Raw genomic sequence first — 27,916 nt, 5'->3', positions numbered from 1 at the left:
TGACTTAGTGTTTCTCCCTCTAGGCATCTCTCTCTATGTGTTGCTTGTATCTTCATTTTGGCTGTTGTTCATGTCTTTGCCTTAATTCTACTCCTCAGGCTACAAAAAATTGGACTAAGTCGTGTTGGTCAACCATATTAAACCTTGTCACCCCTACTTACACTCCCTCAAGCTTTGTATTATCTTTCCTATTTTAATTCTATTACTAAAATTACAGAAAACCCTGAAATATAGCATATCAATCTGCCAATCTGAATTCTGTTTCCTCACACTAAGCAACCAGTTAATAATGATCCCCACTTTATAGAGAGGGAAATTAAGGGAGGTAGGAGAGAAATACAGAATTTCTATGGTCAGTTCATTGAATTTGAAGAGGAATACACTAAGCTGACTGCAATGACTCATTTTTCTACATTGAACCTCGGCTCATCCAGGTCAGTTCGTAAAAGGTGAGATAGTTAAGTTGAAGTGCTTGAGAACCAGGTTTAGGTGAAAAAAGGGAATATACATATCGTATCTACGCCCACATCTTCATTATTTTCAGCTTCTCAGGGTTGTTCTTGATGGATGGTACTGTGTTGTAATGGTTTATGCCTATGAAGTCAAAGATACCCTTGACTTGTTTGGATTCCTGTTTAGTGAAGGCTGGGATTCTTGTGCCGGCTCTCTTCTTCACCATGTCAGGGTGGTCTCCAAACACCAAGGCATCGACAAACATGCAACAGGAATCAGACCCGAAATATAAGCTGAGGTTCTCACACACTGTTCTTTTCCTTCTTCTTTTTTACCTTTTCTTTACCCCAATAAGCTTCTTGTGTTTCCTATTTATTATTATCCTTACATTCCATCCATTTCACATGAATTTCTTTACCTTTTTTCCCTGTTCTTTAAGCCAATAAGCGTCTTGTGCTTCCTATTTATTATTATCCTTACAAAACCCTATCGCCAAACTCTCTAAAGCAAACATCAGCATATTCTTTGAAGTCTCTCCTGCATCCACATAAGATAACTTTCATTGCTTATTTTGTGCCTGTTGCAGGGTATGTAGCCCAAGCTTAATATGGGGATAAGTTAAAAGACAGAGGGCTAAGAACTATACACAATCCTTCAAATAACCCAGCCCCCATACTCATCTTCAAGCACCTGTGGTAGATCAATGTGGAATAATGTAACATGCGGTTGGATTCCTGCCTGATCAAGGGATGAAGGTAAATCAATAAGAAAAGGCAGAGTTCTAATGGAAAATGGAAGCATTTTCTCTCATTTTGGATGGAAAAAGTTGCTTTGCTTTATGCTATAGAATGCAAGAAAAATGTTCTAAAAGATGCCAATCAAACAGTATGTTCATTTCTGAAAGAAACTTGCTCTCAACCATGATTAATAAGTTCATTGATTAGGTTGTTGTAGTAAGCTAAACCCTTGGGATTGACAGGTCCTCTTCCATCTGAAAGAACAATAGCAACATAACTATGAGAGATAGCATCAGAAATTGCAAGGTACTAACTTTGTTGATATGAGTTACAGTTTAGTGATCATACCTGGGATAATTCGAGACCAGGAAATGGAGAATCTATAGGCATCTAGGCCTGTGTCCACCATGAGTTTGACATCTTCCTGCAATGGGACATGAACAATAAACAAATTTATAGGCACTTGGAAAAAGTGGAATGGAAAAATAAATGCTGTCAGGGAAGGAAATGGTTCAGATGTAGAAGTAACTCAGATGTTTCTATACATTTAACAGGCCACATATTGGCTCTTCAAGATTGAATACTTCTATACCATCCACCTCTTATATTAGTCATACCAGAGGTGATCTAACCAGGAAGATTAACATTCCACATGATTATTCCAACAAAAAAGATCACAAAAAAAAGGAACTGACCTTGTATTTATGATACTCATCACATGCTATATCCCCAGTATCTCCATGAACATTCCCTGAAATTTGGTTGGAAAAATTCAGTCATTCAGATCAGATATCAGATAAATGCTTAAAACTATTAAAGATTAAAAGGAGTTTGTGTATTTAGTTATAAAAATTAAAAAACCTTTACATGAGAAATATTTTGCAGTACAAAATGCTCCCAAGAAATACCTCTTCAAAAGATTTAATGGTGCTAAAACAATGTATAAACTCACTCCCACCATTAGAAAAAACTTGTTCATTGTGGGGAATGGTAGGATAGGTACTCCCGCTATGAAAGAAATAGGAGCTCAAACAATAATAATAATAATAATAATAATAATAAAAGCAAGAAAATAAAAAACATCACTAGAACCTGACCAGCATGAGTAAATGTGTCCCAAATGCTAGGAGTCCTTCCATCTTGGAATGCTGCTCCCTCAACCTTTTACATGATAATAATAATAATAATGATAATACAAAAATCATTCACCAACTCTCTTCTTAGTTTTCAATTATTTTCTTCAATCAGTTCTTCTCCTTATGTTCATGCAAATACAAGTAAAAGAAAAATAAACTTGGTAAGCAGAGGCGCCAGACCCAAAAATGAAGTCAGGTGGGAAGTCATCTCTGCTAAACTTGAGGGTGCTGAAGGCTGTAACCATGAAATTTAGCACAAGAAATAGAGAGAAAAGGGGTCCATCCCTTGCCATGCTCACGCACACCTAGTATTCTTTTCCTCATCTCTACACTAATAAACTCCTTTTGTAGCCCATTCATTATTATTCTTATATTACATATATTGGGCAAGACAACATGCGGTCTCTATCAAAAAGTTTTGTCAATAGTCCATACATAAAGACAGAAAGACATCGCCTCATCCAATTGAAATTTAACCAGTGAATATCCACCAGGCTTCAGTTCTATTGTTGCTCTTTGGTCATGGGAAAGCTGTAATACTTTTGGAGAGTCTACAGTTTTCTTCTTGGTTGTGTTTGGATATACATGAAAATTCCACATTTTTTTTGGTGCTTAATGCAAAATAAGTTATGGTAAATGTTCTCTGGTTATGTCACAAAAACTTGATGAGTTCCCTTTAGAAAAGAAAAAAAAAAATCTCAGTTACATTCATGATTTAGCTGTTTAAAGTTTGTTTGAAACATGAGTTCTTTCCAGTAACCCCACAGCAAGCTGCTAAGTGTGTTCTTCAACCAGGCAACATTCTGGGATAATAGTCCATCTTAATGTGCTTATTAAAGAAAGAAAATGTGCTTGTGCATGGAAATAGCAGCTGATAATCTGTTACCCTTATAAGCAACATGACAGTAAAAGGGAACCATACTCCACACCAGTACAACTATTCAAAGCAGACTACTGAATTGATCGAGCACTAGAAACAGGAGTTTTATTCTTCTCAATTCCAATGGCCCCATCTGAACTGACGTTTTCTCCCTTCAAAAAGCTAGAGTACCAATGTGCAGATAGCTTAGGATATCGTTTCAAATCTGGGTCATCCAAATCTACATAGTACAGGCCAAAGCATGATCCATAGCCGTCCAATAACTCCAATACATCTAAGAATGACCATGTGAAATACCCTTTTGCATTTGATCCATTCCTGCCAAAGATTAAAAAGAAAAATGACAACAGAAAACCACATCAAAAGAGACCATTTAGAAAGAAAAAAAAAAAGGTGTAGTGGAATGACAACTTAAAATAAATTCTTATTCAGTAGTAATTCAAGTGAACTAGAAATGAATTCATAATGATTCAAAAGGAAAAGATGTTCAAGCTAATCTCTAATAGACTGTTGAGATTGAGCCTCTATCAAATGTTGAATTGTGATCCTTCTATAAACTTACATTTCATAAGAAAAAGTGCTAGCTTCTCTAAGCTCTCTGTATCAAGGTTGTTATTGAAATAGACATACCTTACTGCATTGAGCAAAGCCCCAATGTAGCCCTGCAAATATTTCACCCTTCCTGTGTCATTCAATGTTGTGTTGCGTTTTGTCTGTTGACCTGGCCACATGCCATGGAAAGATTTGTCAATTAGATGATAACACATGATAAAAGAAAATTAAATTTATGTTTTCTCAACCCCCCCAGCCAACTCTACCCTGTGGGCTAAACCTCAAAGAATGGGGACGAACAAACAACTGAGGAATATCCATAAAGGCCGTTGACAACATCATGTTCCAATAGTTGACAGGACCATGGGGTCTACTTGAACCATTATTCTCTAAAGGAAAAATACAGAGAGAGAGAGAGAGAGACCATTTTCATGGATGTAGATTGGAGGATTGCCATAAACTTGCTTGAAATATTCCAGCAATTGTTGCAAACCCCAGGGCAGAACAGGAAACTGAATCAAAGAAGCTGGTTAGTAATACACTGACTTAAACTGGTTACAAAGCAACTGAATAATATCATTTTTCAATTCTTACCTGATCTGGTGCTGTATCATCTATTATAGCTGCCACAATGCAATGATTCTATACATCAGTTCCATTTTTTTTTTTTTATTAGCTAAAGAATAAGCAGAGACTGACTTGACTCAGCATGCTACACTGAACTTTGATTCATTCAAGTCAGTGTCTAAAACATGAACTTGTGTCCAGGGACTACTGCAAGGAAACCCTAGAATCAAGTTCATACCAAGTTTAGTTAAAGACCCAAAGCAACATACCTATCATGTCCGCAGCCACATCTGCATTAAAGTCTCTGTAATCCATATTCAGCTTCATGGGGTTATTCTTGATGTGTAGTGAGGTGTAATGGTTTATCCCTATGAAGTCAAATGAACCCTTGACCTGTTTGGATTCGTCTTCAGTGAAGGATGGAATTCTTGTGCCTGCCCTCTTCTTCACTATGTCAGGATAGTCTCCAAACACTAAGACATGAACAAACCTGCAATAGGAAATGGGCATAAAAGATAACTAAGCCTCATATAGACTCTCATACATAATATGTAGCCATTTTACAGGGCAAAAAATAAGTTGGTACTAGAACCAACTAATAGTTTCTGGACCATTTGGTATTTAACATCCTAGTGGATAGGAGCAAAAGGAAATGGTGAAAATTCAAGATATGTAGATACCAGTTCATCTAGTGTAGGTTCATAACTCACCAACCAAGAAAGAAATCATGGGCTCTTTGAGTAGCAATGATATCTTCTGTTTTGTTTGTTAGAGGAACAAACCAATAAGCAAAGACATTCGTCCCTATGAAACCTTGTTGTATGTCCTGCAACACCATATCAGTTTAATAACCATCAAATTTCTTTTGATGTTTCTTATGTGAGTGGTGAATTCCAAAACAGAAAAAGTGAAGGTGGAGATTCAAACTTTATCTGAAGATAGGTTTCAACAAACTGGATGCTGAACCAAGATTACCATTTCTGAATGCCATATGGTTGAGAGAAGATGCATACATTCATTGACTGATTTGGAAAGTTTAGTTAATACCTGATACTTTTCCCTGTACAATTGTGTAACTGATGCATGTGCCAACAAGATATGATGTCCAGCAATGTATGGCTCTGATGGGGAGTTCCCTTTAGGACAATTTCCGAAAGGGGGAGAGCATCGCTGAGGGGGCGTGATTCCAATATCATAACCACCCAAAGCAAATATATTGCCCTCATTTATGGTGGACCAATACAAAACCCTATCACCAAATTCTCTGAAGCATACATCAGCATATTCCTTGAAGTCTTTCCTGCATCCACATAAAGACTCTGTTCATCTATGGCCTATTTTGTTCTTGGTGGAGGGCTTGTTGCCCAAGCATAAAATGTGAAATTTGACCAAGAGAGATGAGAACCATACACAATCCTTCGACTAATCCATCCCTCATACTCATCTTCAAGAGCCTGTGGTGTATCGCTGTGGAATAAAGTAACATGTGGCTGGATTCCTGTTAGATCCAGAGAGAGAAATATTGGAATAAGTGAGCTTGTAAAGCATTGTTCAGATAGCAGTGTGGAAGGACTTTCTCTTGCTTTTGACTGATAAAATTACTTTAGTTTATCTATCAAAGTCAAGAAAAGTACTTCCAGAATGATAACCGAAAAACATATATGACAGAAATTTGACTCAACCATGGCTGAGAAGTTCATTGATAAGGTTGTTGTAATAAGCTAAACCCTTTGGATTGACAGGTCCTCTTCCATCTGTTAGAACAATAAGAATAGCATGACTGAGACAGAACCAAAAAGTGGCCGAGTTCTTGTTCTCATAACAGAAATGATAGTATGGTGATCTTACTTGGGATAAGTCGAGACCATGAAATGGAGAATCTGTAGGCTTCTAGGCCTGTCTCAACCATGAGTTTGACATCATCCTGCAAGAAATACATGCACATGGAGGAAACAACAAACAAGTTTACAGGCATTTGGGACATGTAGGGGGTGTGCAAGAATGTCATCAGGAAAGTTCCTAGAAAAGGAATTTCATATTCACAGTTTCATGATCATTTGCACAAGAAAAATGGTTCAATTGCAGAAGTCTGAATTTTCTTTAACCAGCTGTTCAACAGCCACATATTGGCTCAAGTGGAGCATCAAGAGTGCATACTCCTACAACATCCACCCCTTCGAACAGTCATTTCAGTGGTGATCTAATTAGGAAGATGAACATGCGATATGATTATTCCAATAGAAATATCATAAAGAAGGGAAACTGACTTTGTATTTGTGATACTGATCAGAAGTTATGTCTCCAGTAGCTCCATGGGATTGCCCTGAAAATTTTGGGATGGACAATCAGTCATACAAATCAAATATCTAGTAGTTGTATTTATCTCTCAGCAACTGCTACTAAACTCATGTTTTGCTCAACTTTTTGGAAGTCAAAAATCAAAATACTTTTTCAGTAAAGTTGGAGACAAGATACTTTGGTAGAAAAGGTTTCAGAACCAAGTTTCATGATCTGCAATTCTTCTTATATTAAATAAGTCTTTTATTTACTAAAGATCAAAGAAGTGATTACTCTGAAACTTTCTTTTATAATTAGCATCACAAATAAAAAGCATGTTTAGTAACATACTTAATATCACAACCCATCAGTTTCCAAAGCAGTATCACCTATACCTAATTATTATGAAATATCATACTTCTACTAGAGAACTCAATGACAAGGCCTATAAAAAGGAAACCTTGTTCATCACTGATGGCGATGGGGTAGATGTTCCCCTGGTAAAAGAAGCAAGAGTCTGAGCACAAACATGATAATAAAAGTGATAAAAACTATAGTGAGTAGAAACTTACCAGCATGAGTAAAGGTATCCCAGATACTAGGGGTCCTCCCATCTTGGAATGCTGCTCCTTCAACCTTTTATGTAATGATACAAAACTCATTCACAATCATAACTCCTTTATTCAAAAGGTGATTCCAAAGACAAAATGAAAAAGTAAATAAACCTGATAAGCAGAGGTTCCAGACCCAAAGATGAAGTCTAGTGGGAAGTCATCTCTGCTAAACTTGAGGGAGCTGAAGGCTGTAACTGCTAAATTTAGCACAAGAAATAGAGAGAAAAAACAGAGTTTATTCTTCGCCATGCTCACACACCTAGTATTCTTCTCCTTATCCTCACACCAATGAACTTCTTGTGCTGCCCATTCATTATTATTCTTATACTCCATATATTGGACAAGAGAACATGCAGTCTCTATCAAACGGTTTGTCAATATTCCACACGTAATGAGAAAAAGAGGTTATCCCATCCAATTGAAGTCTAGCATGTGAACACCCAATATCAAAGTTTCACTTTTGTTCTCTCTTTGGTCATGCGTAAGCTGTAAGAATTTTGGAAAATCTATCTTTTTCTTCTTGGTTGAGTTTTGACATGCATGAAATTCCTTCTTTTTCTTTTTCTTTTTTTTTTCTTTTTTTGGGTGCTAAATGAAAAATGAGTTCTAGTGAATGTTTTCTGGATATGCCACAAAAACTTGAGGAAAAAATCCCAGTTACACACAGTTTGTTTAGCTCCAAACAAACCCCAAGACAAGCTGCAAACCGTGTTCTTCTTCAACCGGGTAACATTCTGGGATAATAGTCCATCTTATTTCATTTCATTTTTCAGAACCATGTTTGACAACCATGTGTTTAAAAATTTCCCATTCTTACTGAGACAGGTTGCTTGATTACAGATGCACCAACACCAAGTCCCTGAAGCTGGTTGATACCTACCATCTCCTCCTTGATCAGGTTGGCTAATTCAAGTTTGTTTAAACATTTTAGAACTTAGGTTTATCCAAATTCTATTAAATTTAGATCAGAAAATGGCCAGTTTTCTTATCTGTGAAATTGCTGAATAGAATAAAACTTATGAGATCAATTGATTAAAAATTCTAATGAGAAACCAATAGAGTCAATAGACAACCTTATTGAAGAAAAAAAAATTGCCTGTACTTGGAAATAACAACTGCCATATTGTGGCACCCCTCATAAGCAACATGCCAGTAAGAGGGAACCACACTATTCCAACTATTCAAAGCAGAGCTATAGAATGGATTGAACATTTGAAAAAGGTGTTTTATTTTTCTCAATTCCAACGGCCCCAACTGAACTGATATTACTTCCCTTCAAAAAAACAGAGTACCAATGTGCAGAGAGCTTTGGATATCGTTTCAAATCTGGGTCATCCAAATCTACATAGTAGAGGCCATAGCTTGATTCATAGCCATCCAATAACTCCAATACATCTAAGAATGACCATATGAAATATCCTTTTGCATTTGATCCATTCCTGCCAGAGTTTACAATGAAAAAAAGAAAGAGCAAAGGAAGAAATTTAAAAAAAAAAAAAAAAAATGACAACGGAAAACAACATCAGGGAACTTGATATCATTAAAAAGAACAAAATCATGTAGAAGGATGAGAAGTTACTCTAAATTCTCATTTAGAAATAAATCAAGTGAACTAGGAATCAACTCATATAATGATTCAAAATTTAATTCTGATCAAGTTCTATAAAATTGCACTTTAAGGAAAAGAACATTCAAATCAATCTGATAGTTAGAACTCTTAATATTGAACTTCTATCAAATGTTGAATTATGATCCTTCTATATACTCATATCATGAGGAAAAGTGTCAGCTTCGATAAGCTGTCTGTATCAAGGTTGTTGTGAAATAGACACACCTTACTGCATTGAGTAAAGCCCCAATGTAGCCCTGCAAATATTTCACCCTCCCTGTGTCATTTAATGATGTGTTGCGTTGTGTCCTTTGACCTGGAGAGATACCATGCAAAGCTTTTTCAATTAGATGTGGCATATGACAAAAGAAAATTGAATTTACGGTTTCTCCACCCTCCCTAGCCAACTCTTCCCTGTGTCCTAAACCCCGAAGGATGGGGATCAACTAACAATTAAAGAATACTCGCAGAGGCAAGTTTGCAGCACCATGATCCACTCAAACCATTATTCTCTGAAGGAAAACTACCTGAATATGTTTGTGTGTGTGTGTGTGTGCACGTGCGCATTTGTGATATGTGTGACTACTCATGTGTGTGAAAGAGAGAAAAAGAAACCATTTTCATGGATGTAGACTGGAGGGTTGCCATAAACTTGCTTGAAATATTCCAACACTTCTTGCAGACCCCAGGGCATAACAGGAAACTGAATCAGAAAAGCTGGTTAGCAATAAACTGAGTTAACCTGGTCACAGGGAAACTGAATGATACTATTCTTCAATTCTCACCTGATCTGGTTGGGTATCATCTCGCTTAGCTGCCACAATGGAATGAATCCATATATCAGTTCCATCATTTTCAAATTAGCTAAAGAATAATCGGACACTGACTTGATCAGTGTGCTACACTGAACTTGATTCATTCAAAGTTTGTAAAACATAAACTGTCAAGGAATACTGTGAGGAAATGCTAGAATCAAGCTTAATTTAACCAAGTTGACTAGGAAAGATCAATTGGGTTGAGTCATATTGGAAGAACTTAGCACAGTAAAGCAATCTCTACCAAGTTTAGTTAAAGACCCTAGGCAACATACACATTATGTCTGCGGCCATATCTGCAAGAAAGTCTCTGTGATCCATATTTAGCTTCTTGGGGCTGTTCTTGATGTATAGCGTGCTGTAATGGTTTATCCCTATGAAGTCAAATGAATCCTAGACTTGTTTGGATTCATCTTTAGAGAAGGATGGAATTCTCGTGCCTGCCCTCTTCTTCACTATGCCTGGATAGTCTCCAAACACTAAGACATCAACAAACCTGTAATAGGAATTGAATTTAAATGATAATCTACAAACATAACAAGTGTCCATTTCTCCATGGCAAAAAATAAACTAATATTGGAACAACCAATAGTTTCTGAACCATTTGGGATTCAACATCCTAGTGGATAGGAAACCATAATGAAATCATGAAAATTCAAGACATTTAGATACTGGTTTGTTTACTATAGGTTTCATCACTCACCAACCAAGGAAGAAATCATGGGCTCTTTGAGTAGCAATGATATCTTCGGTTTCGTTTGTCATAGGAACAAACCAATAAGCAAAGACATTGATCCCTATGAACCCCTGTTGTGTTTCCTGCAACACCACATTCGTTTAACAACCATGAAAATTTGTCTGATGTTTCTATGTAATTGATGGGTGACAAAACAGAAAAAATGAAGGTGGAGATTCAAACTTTGTCTGAAGATAGGTTTCGACAAACTGGAATACTGGACCAAGAGTCCTATAGCCAAATGCAATATGATTGAGAGGAAATGCACAAATTCATTGACTGATTTCAAAAGTTTGGATACCTGATACTTTTCCCTGTACAATTGTACAACTGATGCATGTGCCAACAAGATGTGATGTGCAGCAATGTATGCCTCTGTTGAGGAGTTCCCTTTAGGACAGTTTCCAAATGGGGGAGAGCATCGATGAGGGGGTGTCATTCCAGTATCATAACCACCCAAAGCAAATATATTGCCCTCATTCAGGGTGGACCAATACAAAACCCTATTGCCAAATTCTCAGAAACATACATCAGCATACTCTGTGAAGTCTTTCCTGCATTCACATAAAGACTCTGTCCATTTACTGCCTATTTTGTGCTTGGTCGAGGCCATGTTGCCCAAGCATAAAATGCGAAATTTGACAAAGAGAGATGAGAACCATACACAATCCTTCGACTAATCCATCCCTCATACTCATCTTCAAGAGCCTGTGGTAGATCGCTATGGAATAAAGTAACATGTGGCTGAATTCCTGCTAGATTCAGAGAGAAATATCAGAATAAGTGATCTTGAAAAAGCATTGTTCAGATGGCATCTTGCTTTTGACAGAAAAATTACTTCAGTTTTCTGTCAAAGACAAGAAAAGTGCTTCCAGAATGGTAAGCAAATAATGTTAACTCCATTTCTGACAGAAAAATGACTCAACCATGGCTGATAAGTTCATTGATGAAGTTGTTGTAATATGCTAAACCCTTTGGATTGACAGGTCCTCTTCCATCTGATAGAACAATAACAACATGACTGAGTCTGAGACACAATGAAAAACTGCCCAAGTTCTTATTTCCTTAACATGAGTTCTACTTGGCAATCTTACTTGGAATGAGTCGAGACCATGAAATGGAGAATCTGTAGGCTTCTAGGCCTGTCTCCACCATGAGTTCAACATCTTCCTGCAAGAAATACATGGGCATGTAGAAGCATCAAGAAAACACACTCCTATAACATCCACCCCTTACAAAAATCATTCCAGCTGGGATCCAATTAGGAAGATGAACATGCCATATCATTATTCCGACAGAAAGATCACAAAAATGGTGAACTGACCTTGTATTTGTGATACTCATCACACGCTATGTCCCCAGTGGCTCCATGGACAATTCCTGAAATTTTAGGTTGGACAATCAGCCCTCCAAATCAAATATCAGGGTGATGCAGTTAGTTATCTCGCGGCAGCTGCTACTAAACTCATATGCTTTACCCAACTTGTTGAAAGTCAAAATGCATTTTCAGAAAGGTTGGGGGCAAGATACTTTGATAGGAAATCTTTCAGAACCAGGTTCCGTAATCCGTATCTTTTCATTTTAAATATATTCCCTAAAACCAAAGGCCATACAGAGTAAGTCCTTTGGAGATTTTCTTTTCAGTCACATAATTAATGATTATAGAGCATCCTACTGAAAAAGAAAAAGAAGAAGAAAGAAAATGTTCCACAACATGAACTGTTTCATTGCGCACTTATCTGCAAAACTCAATGACAAGACATAAAATTAAAAGCTTTTATTTCATGTGTCTACCCTGAACAGTAAATTTCAGCTGCGCCAATCTTAAAAGAAGAAGAAAAAGGAAGAAGAAGAAGAAGAAGAAGAAGAAGTTGTAAGTCACTGGTGGTGGTAGGGTAGATGTACCCCTCGACCGACACAACATGGTAATGAAGTGATGGGGGTTATGAAGAAGGGGCAGAAACTAGAAACTAACCATCATGAGTAAAGGTATCCCAGATGCTAGGGGTCCTCCCATCTTGGAACGCCGCTCCTTCAACCTTTCTTATAATAATACAAAACTCTCAATTCGTTTCCTTTTCCTCTGTTCATCCAAGGACACACACACACACACAAAAGGGGGTTAAACAAACCTGATAAGCAGAGGTGCCAGACCCCAAAAACGAAGCCAGGTGGGAAGTCATCTCTGCTAAAGTTGAGGGAGCTGAAGTCTGGGAGAGCTAAATTTAGCAGAAGTAGAGAGAAACAGAATCCATGGCTCACCATGCTCGCTCACACTCACCCACCCAGAATTCTTTCCCTAATACTTACACCAATAAACTCTTTTTGTTGTCCATTCATTATTACTGTTATATTGCATAGCTTTGGCAGGAGTATCCAGATTCGAGACACATCCCCATAAATTTTGTGAAAATACAAGGGTGTCCTGATTGTTGAGAGAATGGTCCACAGTTTTGGTGTCTTTTAGTGATGACGATCAGAGGGCGAAATGTTCAAAACATAGCAGTGCATTGTCTGTTAACCAGTTTTCAATATTCCATGCATAATGATAAGGAACAGTCCACATCCATCACATCTCTCTGCACTAAATTCTGAATGATGGAATATATATTATTTTTTATTGATCACCCCAAAACTTTTGGCTACCATTAAAAAATCCTAATGATAAATAAAAGTAACCCAGTCCAGGATCGAATTTGGGACCATCGTTCTCATCCCTTCTCTCCATGCTTTTCAGTTCTGCCATTGCCTTTCCATCCTGGGTAAGATGCAATAAATTTGGTGTATCAACTTTCTTTTTCTTGGCTGTGTTTGGATATAAATGAGATTTCATACTTATTGTGCCAAACGCAGATTGAGTTCTCATATTGTTTTATTTGACTTCATGTGCAAAGAAGAATTAGTTGAATGAATTCCCCCACTTCTTTTTTTCCTTTTTTTAAATTGTCAATCATTTGCCACATCTTATCTAGATATCCTAACAGCTTAAATGAAAAAAAAAAAAAACCCTTCTAATTTTATAGTGAAGAAAAAGCATGCACCTGAGAGAAAGTAGGTGACTTGACACAAAATCCATGAATTGAAAAAAGCTTGTGAGCACAATTGAATAATGTGAACTATGAACATCAATGATCATCTAATTAAAGAAAGAAAATTTGCTGTTTTCTTGTAAATGATGACATATATATATTGTGTCAACCTCAAAAGGATCATGCCAGTTACAAGGGAATCAACTCCAACACAAAAATTCAATGCAGAGCCCACTGCATGGCTCAAGCATCAGAAAGAGGTGTTTTATTCATCTGAATTTCAATGGGCCCATCTGGAGTGATGTTTCTTCCCTTCAAAAAACCAGAGTACCAATGTGCAGAGAGCTTAGGGTATCGTTTCAAATCAGGGTCATCTAAATCTACATAGTACAGACCATAGCTTGATTCATAGCCATCCAACAGCTCCAATACATCTAAGAATGACCATATGAAATATCCTTTTACATTGGATCCATTCCTGAAATTGTTTAAAAGAAAAAAAAAGGGGGGGTGGGGGGAAGGGGGTGGGAAGAACAGGAGAAAAAAATGACATTAGAAAACCACATCAGAGCACTAATAGATCAGTTAAAGAAAAGTTTATGGAGAGAAGAACAACTTACTATACATTCTCATTCAGTCAAACTGAACTAGAAGTTAACTTATGTAATGATTAACATTAGTCTTGATTATCAAATTCCACTGTTTGAAAAGTAATCTTCGAATTAATTGGATAACCCTGGATTGAGTATCTAACAAATGTGGGCTATGATCCTTTACAAACTTACATTTTATAAGAGAAGGTGCAAGCTATGTCAAGGTTGTTAGTGAGACATGCATATACATACCTTACTGCATCAAGCAACCCTCCAATGTAACCTTGCAAGTATTTCACCCTTCCTGTGTCATTCAATGTTGAGTTGCGTTGTGTTCGTTGACCTGGTGAGAGATGTCGTCCAGTGCAAAGTTTTAACAATTAGATAATAGCACGTGCAAAAGAAAATTGAATCTATAATTACTCAACCTTCCCTAGTCAACTGTCCCCTGAAAAATACTCACAGGGGCAAGTCTGCAGCACCATGGTCCACTTGAACCACTATTCTCCAAAGGAAAAACTATCGGTGTGAGTAAGAGAGAGAGAGAGAGGGAGAGGGAGAGAGAGAGAGAGAGACCATTTTCGTGGATGTAGATTGGAGGATTGCCATAAACTCGCTTGAAATATTCCAGCAATTGTTGCAAACCCCAGGGCAGAACAGAAAACTGAATCAAGCAAGCTGGTCAGTAATAAACTAACTTAACCTGTGCAAAAGGCAAGTCAATAGCATTATGCTTCAATTCTTGCCTGATCTGGTGGTGAATCATCTTGTATAGCTGCAACAATGGAATCAATTATATATATCAGTTCCATCATTTTTAAATTAGCTAAAGAATAATCAGACTGACTTGGACTCAGTGAGCTGCACTGAAACTTGATTCATCCAAGTCAGTTTGTCAAACTTGAACATCTTTTCAAGAACTACTGTAGCGACCAGTAGAATCAGGTTCAATTTAACCAAGTTGACTACATATGATCAATTGAATCGAATCAAACTGGAAGTACTTAGCAGTTGAGGATTCTCTACCAAGGTTATCTAAAAACTGAAGGCAACATACGTATCATGTCTACAGCAACATCTGCGCTGAAGTCTCTTTGATCCATCTTCAGCATCTCACGGTTGTTTTTGATGTATGTAGTGAAGTAATGGTTTATTCCTATGAAGTCAAATGAACCCTTTACTTGTTTGGATTCTTGAATGGTAAAGGCTGGAATTCTTGTTCCCGCTCTCTTCTTCACTATTTCAGGATAGTCTCCAAACACTAAGGCACCAAAAATCCTGCAATAAGAATCAGACAGAAAAGATAACTTAAACCTCCAAACATAATCTGTAGCCAATTTTACATAACAAATAAATCAACACCCACAACAACAGTTTCTAAGGAAATGATGAAAATTCAACCCATATTGGTACTAGTATGTCTATTACAGTTTCATAACTCACCATCCAAGATAGAAATCTTGGGCTCTTTGAGTAGCAATTATATCTTCTGTTGTGTTTGTTAGAGGAACAAACCACATAGCAAAGACATTGATCCCTATGAATCCATGTTGCTTGTTCTGCAACAGCACATTGGTTAAATAACCATGAACATGTCTCATATCTTTAATCATAACTGCCGGTTACCAAAATAAAAGAAGTGAAGGTGGAGATTCAAATCTTATCTATAGATGTGGCTTTCAACAAACTGGAATATCTATAGGGTGACATTGATTGACGATTGGAAAAGTTTAGGTGATACCTGATACTTTTTCCAGTACAATTTTACAACTGATGCATGTGCCAACAAGATATGATGTGCAGCAATGTATGGCTCAGAGGAAGAGTTGCCTTCAGTACAGTTTCCAAATGGGGTAGAGCATCGTTGAGGTGGGGTGATTCCAACATCATAACCACCAGAAACAAATGTATTGCCCTCATTCACAGTGGTCCAGTACAAAACCCTGTCGCCAAATTCTCGGAAACATACATCAGCATATACGGTGAAGTCTTTCCTGCATCCACATAAAAATAACTCCATCCATTCATCCCTTATTCTGTGATTTGTGGAGGGCATGTTGCCCTAGCATAAAATGTGAAATTTGAAATATAAAGATGAGAACTATACAAAATCTTTCGACTAAGCCATCCCCCATACTCATCTTCAAGCGCCTGTGGTAGATCACTATGGCATAAAGTAACATGTGGTTGGATTCCTGATTCAATAACAGGGAAACGTCAGTACAAGTGAGTTCAAAAAGGCCTTGTTCAGACAGCAGTTTGGAAGGACTTTCTCGGAAGTCTCTGTTTCCAAAGAAGAGAAAAGCACTTCCAAAATAGTAACCAAACAATATTAACGTCCTTTGTGACAAAAATTTGGCTTCAACCATGACTAATAAGTTCATTGATGAGGTTGTTGTAATATGATAAACCCTTTGGATTGACAGGGCCTCTTCCATCTGAAAGAACAATAACAGCATGAATGAGAGACAGAAAATCAAAAAGTGTCCAATCTTATTTTCTATATGAGTCACAGTTCAGTCATCATACATGGGATGAGTCGAGACCATGAGATAGAGAATCTGTAGGCATCTAGGCCTGTCTCCACCATAAGTCGGACATCTTCCTGCAAGAAATGCATGCACATATAGGAAACACCAACAATTTTGCAAGGCATTAGTTCATGTAGGATAAGGCACGAAGATCTACAAGAAAGCTTGTGAAACAGAGTTTCGTGATCAATTAACATTATCATCTGCACAAGCAAAATGGTCCAATTGCAGAAGGAACTCTGATAAAAATAAAAAATAAAAATGCAGTAGGAACTCTGGTTTGTCCAACAGATTAGCTTGCATCAAGCATTAAGAATGCATATTTCTATAACATTAAGAGTCATTCCAGTGGTGATCTAATCAGAAAGAAGAACATATTATACGATTATTCCAACAAAAAGATTAAAAAAAAAAAAAAAAAAGGTAAGCTAACCTTGTATTTGTGATACTCATCACATGCTATGTCCCCAGTAGCTCCATGGGCACTTCCTGAAATTTTGGGTTGAACGAGCAGTCATCCAAATCAAACATCAGGTAGATGTATAGTTATCTCCCAGACATTGCTATAAATTCACAGATGTTTTACCCAACTTTTGAAAGGATATATGCATTTCCAATCAAATTAGGGTAAGTTATTCTTTATAGAAAAAATTTTAGAAAGAGGTCTCGTAATCTGAAACTTCTGTTATAATAAATAGAAACTTTTTTTATACTAAAGGCAAAACAGGAAGGGTAATAATAATTACCATACAACAAAATCATTTCCAGGAACAATGTTATACTATAGCAATCAATTATTCATCACTGGTGGTGGTAGCATAAGAAGCCGGGGTACAAAAAATAGATAATAACTGTGAAAGAAAAACAAAAAAAAAAAATAGTAGAAACTGACCAGCATGAGTAAAAGTGTCCCAAATGCTAGGGGTCCTCCCATCTTGGAATGCTGCTCCCTCGACCTTTATATAATAATACAAAACTCAATCACAATTACATTCTTTAGTCAAAAAGTTCATTTTATGTCCAATTATTTCTTCTTCTTCTTCTCTCTCTTTAAGGATTTCCCAATTTCATGCATAAAAAAACAAAAAAAATAAAAAATCAACCCACAAATAAACAAACCTGATAAGCAGAAGTACCAGACCCAAAAATGAATTCAGGTGGGAAGTCATCCCTGCTAAACTCCAGGGTGCTGAAGGCTGTAACTGCTAAAGCTAGCAGAAAAAACAGAGAGAGACAGAATCTATGCCCCACCATGCTCTCACCAACCCAGTTTTTTTTTAAAAAAATTCTTTATCTCTACTCTGATAAACTCCTTTTGTCCTCCATTCATTATTATTCTCATACTAATTCCATAGATTTGGCAGGTCCCAGCACACATCCCCACAAATTTTCTGAAATTGCATGTTAGTCCTGGCTGTCAAGTGAACTGGCATAGATTTCTTTTGGTGCCTTGTCTTCATATAAAAGGAAAGATTTTTCTTTTTCTTTTCTTTCTCTTTTTCCTTTTTTTTTTTTTTTTTTTTGCATTAATTTAGTTGATACTATGTGATAAGATATAATGCATGAACACTTGGCTATTATAATTTTTTATTTGCCTTTTTACCTAACAAGGTAATTGGATTAATATTTTTTATGTATTTTAAAATTTTGTAAAATAGAATTAATTGTTGGTTTCTTTTAAAAATATAAATTTAGAATTTTATTTATTTAGTTAGGGACTGATGATTCATAACATGGTTCTAAATGGTTCAATTTTGTTCGCAAGAAATAATAATTGGTGAGAAGATGACTCACATAAGCTAGAAGAGACTTTTAGATTTGAGAATATGTGGCTTAAAGCTGAAGGCTTCAAAAGATTTAGTGAGGAGTTGGTGGATGGGGTATGATTTTAGAGGGTCTTTCAGTCATATTCTGGCAGCAAAGCTAAAGGCTCTAAAGCTGGATGTCCAAAAATTGAACAAGATCTTTGGAAATTTCAGCACCAGGAAAGAGGAGGGGCCTTACAGCAACTTGGATTCAGGGACTCCAAGGAGAGGGAAGCAGCCCTCTTTGTTGATGAGGCAGAAGCTAGAAGAGCAACAGTGAATGAGTTTAGCAAGTGGGCGCCAATAGAAGCAACCATGTAGAGACAAAAATCAAGAGAGTTATGGTTAAGGGAGAGGGATAGAAATACCAGTTTTTTTTCCTTAAAACGGCCAATTCTCATAGAAGGAATTTTTTGGCAGAGTAAGAATAAATGGAATTTGGTTTTCTTAGGAGACAGATATTAAGGAGGGGGTAACAAGAGCTTCCCTAAGTCTTTTATCCGATGCAGAGGACTGGACACTCAATATCAATGGTTTGGGTTTCATGGCTTTGGAGAGTGAGGATGCCAGGAGCTTAGAGAATCCTTTCTCTAAGGAGGATGTTGGGGCTGCCTTGTCTAGTTTGTGCAGGGATAAAGGCCCAAGGCCATATGGTTTTACCATGCCTTTCTTGCTATTGTATTGTTAAGCAAGAGGAAATGGGTTTTCTCAGGGAATTTTTCATTAATAGCTCCTTCAAAAGAAATCTTAATGTCACTTTTCTGGTTTTGATCCCCAAGAAAGGTGGAGCAAAGGACTTGAAATATTTCATATTCATCACTCTAGTGGGGGGGTTACATAAGCTTTTGGCAAAGGTCTTAGCTAATAGACTCAAAAAGGTGGTGTGAAAAGTGGTCTCAAACTACCAACATGCTTTCGTGAAGGGTAGACGAATATTGGATGCAGTTTTCATAGCAAATGAGGCCATTGACTCAAGGATGAAAAGTGGCATCAACAAACTAATTTGCAAAATGGATATTGAGAAGACATATGATCACATTAATTGGGACTTTCTAATGGTTGTTTTAGAGAAATGGGTTTTGGTTAGAGATGGATAAGATGGATGATATGGTGTATTCCTAAAGCACAATTCTTGGTGCTTGTAAGCTGGTTTCTTCTAGAGTTCTTGAGGGTTGAGGCAGGGAGACCACCTATCCCCTTAGTCATTCATTTTAGCCATGGAACCGCTTAGTCAGATTTTGTTGAGGACGAAGGTAGGGGGTATAGATGGTGAGGGGCAGGAAATGATTCATATGTTGTATGCCACTTATGTTTTGTGACATAGTCAAGAGCACTTAGAATACTTGAATTGGTCATTGATGTGGTTCAAGGCAATATCTGAAATAAAAATTAAGTTGGAGAAGAGTGAGCTCATCTCAGTTGCGGATGACAATGGAGTGGAGGTGCTAGCTGCTTTTTTGGGTTGCAAGGTGTGGCATCTACCTTCTATTTCTCTAGGCCTACCATTGGGAGCTCCGTTCAAATCAACAAGTATCTAGGACTTGATGGAAGAGAGATTTCAAAATAGGCTTTCTATGTGGAAAAAGGCAATATCTTTCTAAAGGGAAGGAGACTCACCTTGATTAGAAGCAGCCTTTCCAATCTCCCAATTTATCTCAAGTCGTTATCTCGAAAAAGGTCAGTCTAAGGCTGGAGTAGATCTAAAGATATTTCCTTTAAGGCAGGGCAAAGCTCACAAAAAACCTCATCTTGTTATTTGGTCTATAGCTTGTTTGGACAAAAAGTATAGGGGCCTTAGCATTAACAGTCTCTCTATTTTGAACAAGACTTTTTTTATATAAGAAAAAGCAATCGTATTAAGAAAGCCTGATGTACACTTGAAAGTATACACGATGTATACAAGGCAACAAGGCCAAAAAGAAAAGGAATAGCAAAAATATAATCCCCTTACTTACATCCCAACCAATCAATGAAATCGAAAATGGATCATGATGTACAATCTACATGCACCCTAACCCAATCCGAAAACATGTACAAAAAAGACCGTAAAATAGCTTGATCCGCTAATTCGGCATCTTCAAAGATTCTTTTATTTCTCTCCTTCCATACAATCCTAAATAAACATAAAGGAGTTGCATTCCACGCCTTTTTTCTTTTATTTTCAACAAAGGAGTCATTCCAACCAAGAATGGTTTCCTTGATGGAATTGGGCATAACCCACTAAACCCCAAAAAGAGCAAAAATAAGGTGTCAAATCATAGCTGCCTTGGGACAATGAATAAGCACATGATTTGTTGATTCTTCATCTGTTTTACACAAATAGCACCATCTTGGTAAAATCCAACCCTTCCTTTTTAGTTGATCTATGGTTAGAATTCTTCCCCAAATAGCCTCCCAAGCAAAAAAGTTGACTCTCTTCGAAACCTAAGGATTCCAAACTAATCTTGAAGGGAACTCTCTACCGATGCAAGGAACTAAGGATGAATAAAAAGACTTAACTGCAAAGAAGTCTTTCTTTGAAACCCGCTAAGACATGACATCCTCATCCTCCCTTCTAAGTGCTTGACCATGTAACCTTCTGAAAAAAGCTTCCAGCTCTTCCATCTCTCAATCATTGTTAAGTCTTGTGAATACAAGGTTCCAGTGACCTAGTTCCCCAGATTGATCCCACAACTGAGCTACCCAAACATCTCTAGAGGAGGCAAGAGAGTACAAGCTTGGAAAAGCCTCTTCCAAGGAATCCTCTCCATACCACCTATCCTTCCAAAACCACACTCTTCTACCATCCCCCACCTTAAAAGTCACTCTTTTGCTAAACTCCATCCACCCGTTCCTAAACGCCTTCCAAAGTCCCACTCTATAACCATCCCTTGAAGCACCAGAACACCAACCTCCCTCTTCCTCTCCATATTTCCCTACAATCACTTGTTTCCATAAAGAATCTTGCTTTGAAGCAAATCTCCAACACCATTTTCCAAAAAGAGTCTTATTTAGGCTAGATAGATTTCTAATATCTAAGCCCCCATCCTTTTTCTCCATGCAAACAATAGACCAATTCACCAAATGTGGCCTACTTTGGGAAACTCCTCCCCCCCAAAGGAAGCCTCTTTGAATCTTCTCCAACCTTAGGCTCACCTGGTGAGGAATGATAAACAACGACATAAAGTAAATTGGGAGGCTAGAGAGAGTGCTCTTTACCAAAGTCAACCTCCCTCATTTGGACAAATGAGGCCTATTTTGAATAAAACTCTTCTTGGCAAGTGGTGTTAGAGGTTCACAATTGAGAAGGAATCCCTTTGGAAGTGAGTTATCATTCATAAATTCAAGGAAGAAGAAGGGGGTTGGTGCTCAAGGGGAGTAAGAAATGGTTATAGGGTGGGTGTGTGGAAGGTGATAAAAGATAAGTGGGACCCTATCAATGGCAGATTTCTCTTTCACCATTAGCAATAGAAGAAAAGTCAAATTTTGGAAAGATAGATGGTAGGGTCATTCATCTTTAGAAGAATCTTATCCGTCATTGTTTTCCACAATCATCGCTAAATATGCATGGGTAGTGGAAGTGTGGGAGCAATATGAGGAAAGAGGTTAGTGGAGCCCTCGCTTTTCAAGATAGTTTCACGATTGGGAACTTGAAGGAGTGACTGTCTTTTTCCAAAAACTCCAAGCATGCTCAATTAGGAAAGAGGAAAATGATAGTTTAGAGTCAAAGGAATCCAAAGGTGGAAAGTTTCTTCATCAAATCCTTCTAACCATTCACTAGTTCAAGGAATAAGCGAGCTTTTTCCTGCAAGATGTTTTTGGAATCCCTGGGTTTCCATGAAGGTGGGTTTTTTTTTTTTTTTTTTTTGTTTCTTGGGAAGCATCGTGTAGCAGATTTTTTATGACTGATCAACCTTAAAGAAAAGGAAGGATTATGCCAAATAGATTATATGTGTAAAAAGGAAGAGGAATCGGTTGATCACTTACTCCTTTACTTCCCTAAAGCGAGAATCAAGTGGTAGTTGATTTTCTCTCTATTTGGTGTATAGGCGATGCATTCAATAGTAAGAGGAACTCTGTTAAGATGGCATGGAATTCTCGTGGTCAAGAAAGAAACGGAAAAAAGTTTTAAGGGCAATACGGGGTTGGGGGAGAGGGGAGTTCACTTCATTGTGTGTGTTCTAGATGTTGTGGAAAGAAAGAAACGGAAAGGACTTTGAAGATTTAGAACCACCACAACAAGCAATTGAACTCTCTTTTATAAGTACTTTTTTGGAATGGGTTAGACTATATATAGGTGATTATTCCATAACCATGATAGGCATAGATTGGATTAGCTCAAATGAGAAAGGGTCTGTGTTTTGTTTCTTCTCTCTTTCTTTTGCTTGCCTATTCTTTTGGTAACGATTGTATATATTGTGTACTTTATTGCACCTTTTTGTAAGTGCTTATATATATATATATATATTATCTTCTTGTCAAAAAAAAAAAAAAAAAGGATGACTCACATAAAATACATCAAATTGGTTGATCCAACCCAAAAAAGATGAACCCTTTTTCAAAATAAAAGAAATGGAATTGCCATCCATCTTTATTATTATTTTATTAATCTGCTAAAAATGTAGGTCTAAAACTACATGCTACATGTTATATTCTTTTATACCTTGGGCAAATCTTCTCTCTATGCTTCATAGAAAAAACTGATAAATTCAATATGATTCAATAACATTATTCTGAATCCCATTTTTTAAGATATCAAAAGACTAGGATTAATAAGATAAGAGAAAAATTCAAGTTCAGCAAAATGTAACCTAGAAACCATGGTGGTGGTGGTCCACCATGTGACCATCTCTAAGTCCTAAGAAGCCACAGTGGTCCCTAACAGATATCATTCAGTGAAATTATAGAGAGACAATAGATACTCATAAAGTTATAGAGAGACAATAGATACTCATAAATCAATCAAATGGTAGAACCTTTTACAGAAGGAAGTTTCACAAAACCAATCATTAAACTGTCCTAGAACTGATGAAGAGAAATTGGAACTGCAACAAAATAATTTGTTAAACATCAGCACCAATTTGTTTAAATGCAAATGAGAATAGTGGAAAGGGATGACATATCTGTCCAACAAGGAACCTTGGATTGTAGAAGAAGGGAGTTTTAAGCTACTGATAATTGATTTAGTAGAGCAATGGAATGAAATTTGTCTTAAATCTTGCACAAACACCACCCCCACACCCCACCCCAAAACCCAAATACTGAAGCTGAATCAAATTACATCCATATATGAACTGGAATCACATGTAAAACCGATGTGCATGCAGTACAGAAAAGAAAAGAAGATTTTTGTGTGAGCAAGGACATGCCAAAGATCGTAACCTAATTTTTTCCCTTCATGCAGATGGAGGTTAAGCATAGAAAGATAACCGAGGAGCCTGATCAAGGAGGGAAAGAAAGAAACATTCAAGTACAAATGTACAATCAAGCATTAGGTTGAAAAGTTCACATTAACTGATATCATGCGTTTGCTTAACAGGAACCTACAAATTTGTTAAGAGCCTGATTCATCAAGTGTTTAGTGGCAAAGTCCTTGTTAACAGAACCTAGGCATCTGTTAAATCGTGATAAGTAGCTTTCATGAATTTGGGCTCGTCTTTCCCTTGCAGATGTTTTCCTTTGTCTTTTCAAACACCAACCACACCACCAGTAGACTGTAGCCTATTGAAATAGTTACTGAATTACTATTAGTCATTTGGCATTTTTCCAATTTTCTTAAATGAACCACCTGCACATGAAATTCATTTGGACAATTTACAGATATTTTGTGAGTATGATCTAAAATGACAACAGATGAAACATGAAACACAGCTCTTAAATTATGATAGTACATTATCCCCATCAATGACTTGAATTTATCATAAACAGGTTATTTTATCTCCTTACAAGTGATCCAAGAACCTGAAAAAAAAACCCTCTTTAGAGTCACTCTGTCCTCTTCCAAGCTCTAAAAGATAAAGCCAGGGTTTAACTCTACTCGTCATGGTGCCTAATTAGGGCTAAACAGGAGCATAAAGATAAGGTAAAGATATAATGCAATATCTTCTCATTCACACCTTCTAATCCTTACTTGCAGCCCTCAAGGCCTGGCTCAAGCACAGTGGGAGTGGGAGTCGGAGGTTCCATGCATGAGTCCTTGGGGACAGAAAAAAATGCTCACCTATAAAATTAAAATAAAAATAAATAAATAAATCAAATCCTTACTTTCCATAACAAACCAAGCAAGAACCACCCACCTTTCAGAACCAAAATTTCACCCATGGCTGAGCCTGTATAAAGCCCTAGGCAAAACCAGTTTTATCCACAAAGCCCTATACACTCCCAGAAGAATCATGAAAGCAGCCAGATACATCCCCCTTCAAATACAACTTTTGTTATAAGTGACCCACTTAAAGCACGTACTTGCAAACTGCACGTACTTTCAAATGACCCACTTAAGTAAACATTAGTCAACATATGCAAAATGCATCCTTGGCTAATCAAATTAAGACAAATCATAAGATAAAAAATCAAACTCCAAATTGGAATCTAAATCAAGGGCACCAAAAAACAAAACTTTGCCTTACACCAAAATTCCTTCCTACTAAGCCACCTTAGATCAATCTGGAAACAAACAGAGACATCTGATGTCCTCCCACACATAAGATCTTCCCAATCACCTCTATCTTTCGCTGGTTTCCAACTTATTCAAATTTGATGATATATGAAAAGATAAAGCAAGAAACAGGCATCCTTCCATTGAGTTTTATTAACCAACTGATCAATACTGCCGCACAAAAAAACTGTTGAAACACTTCACTTTGGAGTTCTAAACTTACAACAATTTCAAACTTAACTAAAAGACATGATAATAGGGATGAAACCCTTTTTAGGAATCTTATGATTCAAGTGAAAATTATGAAGTTTAATCATTCTCTTAACATTTCTTCTTTCCCAGTGAATTCAACAGTGATTATATAAATAATTGAATTACTGCTGTAGAAATTCAATCTGTGAAGTCTATCTTTATTCACATTATTACATCATTTAAGCAGTTGTTCGGCTTTCACAAATTCACAAATGCACAAGCTCGCTTGGGAAAAATAAATAATGAGACCTAAAAATTATTGATCTTAATCAGATTTAGCACCATTTCAAGTGCATATCTTCTCTAGACATCACCAGTCCAAGAAACAATAATATGGAATAAGAAAAATAAAAACAAGATCGAGCAGACCACACTATAAGTGCCAAAAATTGAAAGCACAACTAGAACTTAAAAATCCATTTCAAGTGAAAGATAAGCAGCAATGATAAAACCATACATAAGAAAAAGGTTCAAACATACCTAATATTCAATAACATTTCTTAAATACTCTCTCTGCCCAATAGAGATGGCAGAGCAACAAATAACCCGAGAAAATATTATCATACTGGCAGATTGAGGATACCACGTCTAAGTGTACAATGGGTACTCAGTCCATGCCCCAGAGACATGCCCATTCTCACAAACATAAGCTCGAACAACTGGCTCCCCATCATCATGGTACCCAAAACCTCGCCTCAAACAGAAGGCAGAATGCAGATCCCAAGTCTCCTTACATGGACAAAAAGCACAATTCAGATCAACCTTGCTCCGATTCCCATCATTTATGGTCCTCCAAACTCTAGACCGCTTGAAATTCTTAAAAACCCCTCTAAAGAGCATATAGTTTCGCTTCTCTTCCACGTGAACGCACCCAGGCCAGTCACAAATGTACAAACAATCCCCCCGAAAGCGACTCGCAAGAAGCTTATTGCCCTGTTCACGACTCAAATTCCACACTCCAGAAGCCAAATGTGACCTCAGAGGTCTGCAGCTCTTCACTGTCTTAGAAACAGGCAAATCTCCACCCACTTTCACCGCACCGTTCTCAACCTCCACACCAATTTGAGTCTCATCCATGGTTTCAGATACATTGTACAAAGTATCAAAGTAAAGATCGTCAAACAAAGACCAAGAACATGAATCAGAAACTTCTGAATTACCATCATGGTGGCTCGAAGACGCCACAGCTGGGGTTGTCGCATCTCCAACAGTGATCTGAAACGAACCCGCTTTCCGATAATCCTCATCGGGCCCGAGCTCGCGCTCCAGACCAAAATCGGAATTCTCTAAGAGGACGCCAGAGTGGAGGAGTCCCGGGCAACAAACAGAGAGCTTGTGCAGCGCCGCCCAGCCTCCAGGCGGGGATGAGTCGCCGGGGCCGGAGAAGAGATCGGCGACAATGGAAGGGATGGTTTGGGAGCATTTGGTTTTCCAACAAACATTGCGGATTAGAGAGGAGAATTTGGTGCAGACGCATGCGAGGCGTGCCCAGTATCGAGGGTCGTCTTCGAGCTTGAACAATATGCTAAGAACCACGTCGTCGGATAGTTTTGAGAACACAGTCTCATTGCCCATAGTCATTGCTGATTGATTTGCGAAATGGGTATCAGAAATTTTCCCTTCGGCAAAAACAGACGAACCTCCGGGATTGGGACTCTCTCCAACCCTTTGGACTTCAACACACGTCGTTTGGGATCGAGGTTTGCAAAATTTATGGTATTCTGTGGTTTTGTGCATATCCTATGTGCTCCTTACGTGTGAATGCTTCCTCGTGCCACAAGGCCCAACCCCACAATCTATTAATAATGGGTTCTTAATAATTTAATACATCACTTGAGTTGTATATTATTCTGAAATTGGGGTCCATATCAAAAATAGTCGGCAGTTTCATCCAACTCATTACAATCTTTGTTACTATATTTGATGGTATATGATAAACCCAAATTAATCTCTTCCCCTTTGTATTCATTACCATATCGAAATTTAGCAAAGATTCAAAGTAATGACACTTGGGTATGAATAAATATTATAAAAATATTTAATTCCCAATTTACAATAGAAAAAACCATTGCTTTTCCTAGGATACCAAGAGTGAATGATTGAGCATGAGAATTGAGTCAGAGATGAGATATGTTCTAGTGGATGATAAAGCGTCTATTGAGGTCGTCTTTTCATTTCTAGGTGGTGGGGGAGGGTTGAGTTTGAAGGTGGCGTAGAGGTATTCCTTTAGTCCTTTCTCTATGTTTCGTACATAATGGTTTTGGTACAAACCAAAACATAGCCACACAAGGAGCAAGACAACTTGTGTTGGGAAGCCTTCCAACTTTATGTCAACGCACGTCACTCCTCGGGGGGCTGGTGATCTTGTAGGCATCTCATGTGCGCCCTTATCTTCTTGTCCCTTCAACGCAAGGACGTGTTTTCTGTCTAGTCACACACTCCACTTCAATGGTTGGTTGTCCCATTTCCTACTTGCCTTGATTGACCCTCTCACTGGATCCCCCCTTTAACCATAACTGTGACTTCTTGAAGCTACCATCAGTTGCTGGAGAGTTCAACCCGGCAGGAGCTCTCCACCTTCTGGGTTGAATTTGCAAGCTTTCAGAGTTTTATGAGTTGCCAATCGACAAAATCTCTTTTCCTTTTTATTAATCTTATATGGGCAACTACCAGCTTGGTTACCATTCGTGATTATA

General features: G+C 37.6%; 4 protein-coding genes, 1 long non-coding RNA gene and 1 pseudogene across 7 annotated transcripts; 1 reads left to right on the top strand and 5 right to left on the bottom strand.

The window, feature by feature from the left end:
• Positions 1-358: 358 nt before the first annotated feature.
• Positions 359-3,085, bottom strand: LOC109122876 (beta-glucosidase 11-like). Its single transcript, XM_059738803.1, has 8 exons — positions 2,485-3,085; positions 2,288-2,351; positions 1,886-1,941; positions 1,539-1,614; positions 1,373-1,444; positions 1,117-1,187; positions 872-939; positions 359-776 (listed from the first exon to the last, which is right to left on the bottom strand). The coding sequence occupies exons 1-8, from the start codon at positions 2,617-2,619 to the stop codon at positions 518-520; spliced, it is 801 nt and encodes a 266-aa protein (XP_059594786.1). The 5' UTR covers positions 2,620-3,085; the 3' UTR covers positions 359-517.
• A 42-nt stretch (positions 3,086-3,127) lies between these two features.
• LOC100257320 (beta-glucosidase 11) lies at positions 3,128-7,655 on the bottom strand. Its single transcript, XM_002267559.5, has 13 exons — positions 7,328-7,655; positions 7,175-7,238; positions 6,593-6,648; positions 6,174-6,249; positions 6,008-6,079; positions 5,736-5,823; positions 5,373-5,625; positions 5,036-5,151; positions 4,595-4,815; positions 4,353-4,381; positions 4,183-4,270; positions 3,837-3,927; positions 3,128-3,524 (listed from the first exon to the last, which is right to left on the bottom strand). Exons 1-13 carry the CDS (start codon positions 7,547-7,549, stop codon positions 3,278-3,280), a joined length of 1,623 nt encoding a protein of 540 aa, XP_002267595.3. The 5' UTR covers positions 7,550-7,655; the 3' UTR covers positions 3,128-3,277.
• Positions 7,656-7,706: 51 nt separating this feature from the next.
• On the top strand, positions 7,707-8,253 carry LOC132254057 (uncharacterized). Its single transcript, XR_009466006.1, has 2 exons — positions 7,707-7,942; positions 8,042-8,253. It is a non-coding gene; the product is annotated as an uncharacterized LOC132254057 (long non-coding RNA).
• On the bottom strand, positions 8,224-12,969 carry LOC100262435 (beta-glucosidase 11-like; annotated as a pseudogene).
• Positions 12,970-13,483: 514 nt separating this feature from the next.
• On the bottom strand, positions 13,484-25,804 carry LOC100267588 (beta-glucosidase 11). Of its 3 annotated transcripts, XM_019220978.2 has the most exons (14): positions 24,610-24,721; positions 17,649-24,533; positions 17,422-17,485; positions 16,963-17,018; positions 16,528-16,603; positions 16,365-16,436; positions 16,106-16,193; positions 15,740-15,992; positions 15,442-15,557; positions 15,056-15,276; positions 14,745-14,773; positions 14,575-14,662; positions 14,251-14,341; positions 13,484-13,883 (listed from the first exon to the last, which is right to left on the bottom strand). In XM_019220978.2, the coding sequence occupies exons 2-14, from the start codon at positions 17,781-17,783 to the stop codon at positions 13,649-13,651; spliced, it is 1,524 nt and encodes a 507-aa protein (XP_019076523.1). In that variant the 5' UTR covers positions 17,784-24,533; positions 24,610-24,721; the 3' UTR covers positions 13,484-13,648. The 3 variants fall into 3 exon arrangements, with proteins under 3 accessions (XP_019076523.1, XP_019076526.1, XP_059593862.1); XM_019220981.2 differs by lacking the exons at positions 17,649-24,533; positions 24,610-24,721 and adding an exon at positions 25,701-25,804; XM_059737879.1 differs by lacking the exon at positions 13,484-13,883 and having other exon boundaries at positions 14,252-14,341; positions 14,462-14,662; positions 24,610-24,729.
• On the bottom strand, positions 25,610-27,796 carry LOC100250321 (phytochrome A-associated F-box protein). The gene has a single exon (XM_002266123.5). It carries the CDS (start codon positions 26,955-26,957, stop codon positions 25,809-25,811), a length of 1,149 nt encoding a protein of 382 aa, XP_002266159.2. The 5' UTR covers positions 26,958-27,796; the 3' UTR covers positions 25,610-25,808.
• Between the last annotated feature and the right edge of the window lie 120 nt (positions 27,797-27,916).

The sequence above is a fragment of the Vitis vinifera genome, chromosome 7 (assembly GCF_030704535.1).
Source record: "Vitis vinifera cultivar Pinot Noir 40024 chromosome 7, ASM3070453v1".
NCBI classification, from domain to species: domain Eukaryota; kingdom Viridiplantae; phylum Streptophyta; class Magnoliopsida; order Vitales; family Vitaceae; genus Vitis; species Vitis vinifera.
Note: the sequence above shows the minus strand (reverse complement) of the source record. Positions and strands in the feature narration are given on the sequence as shown.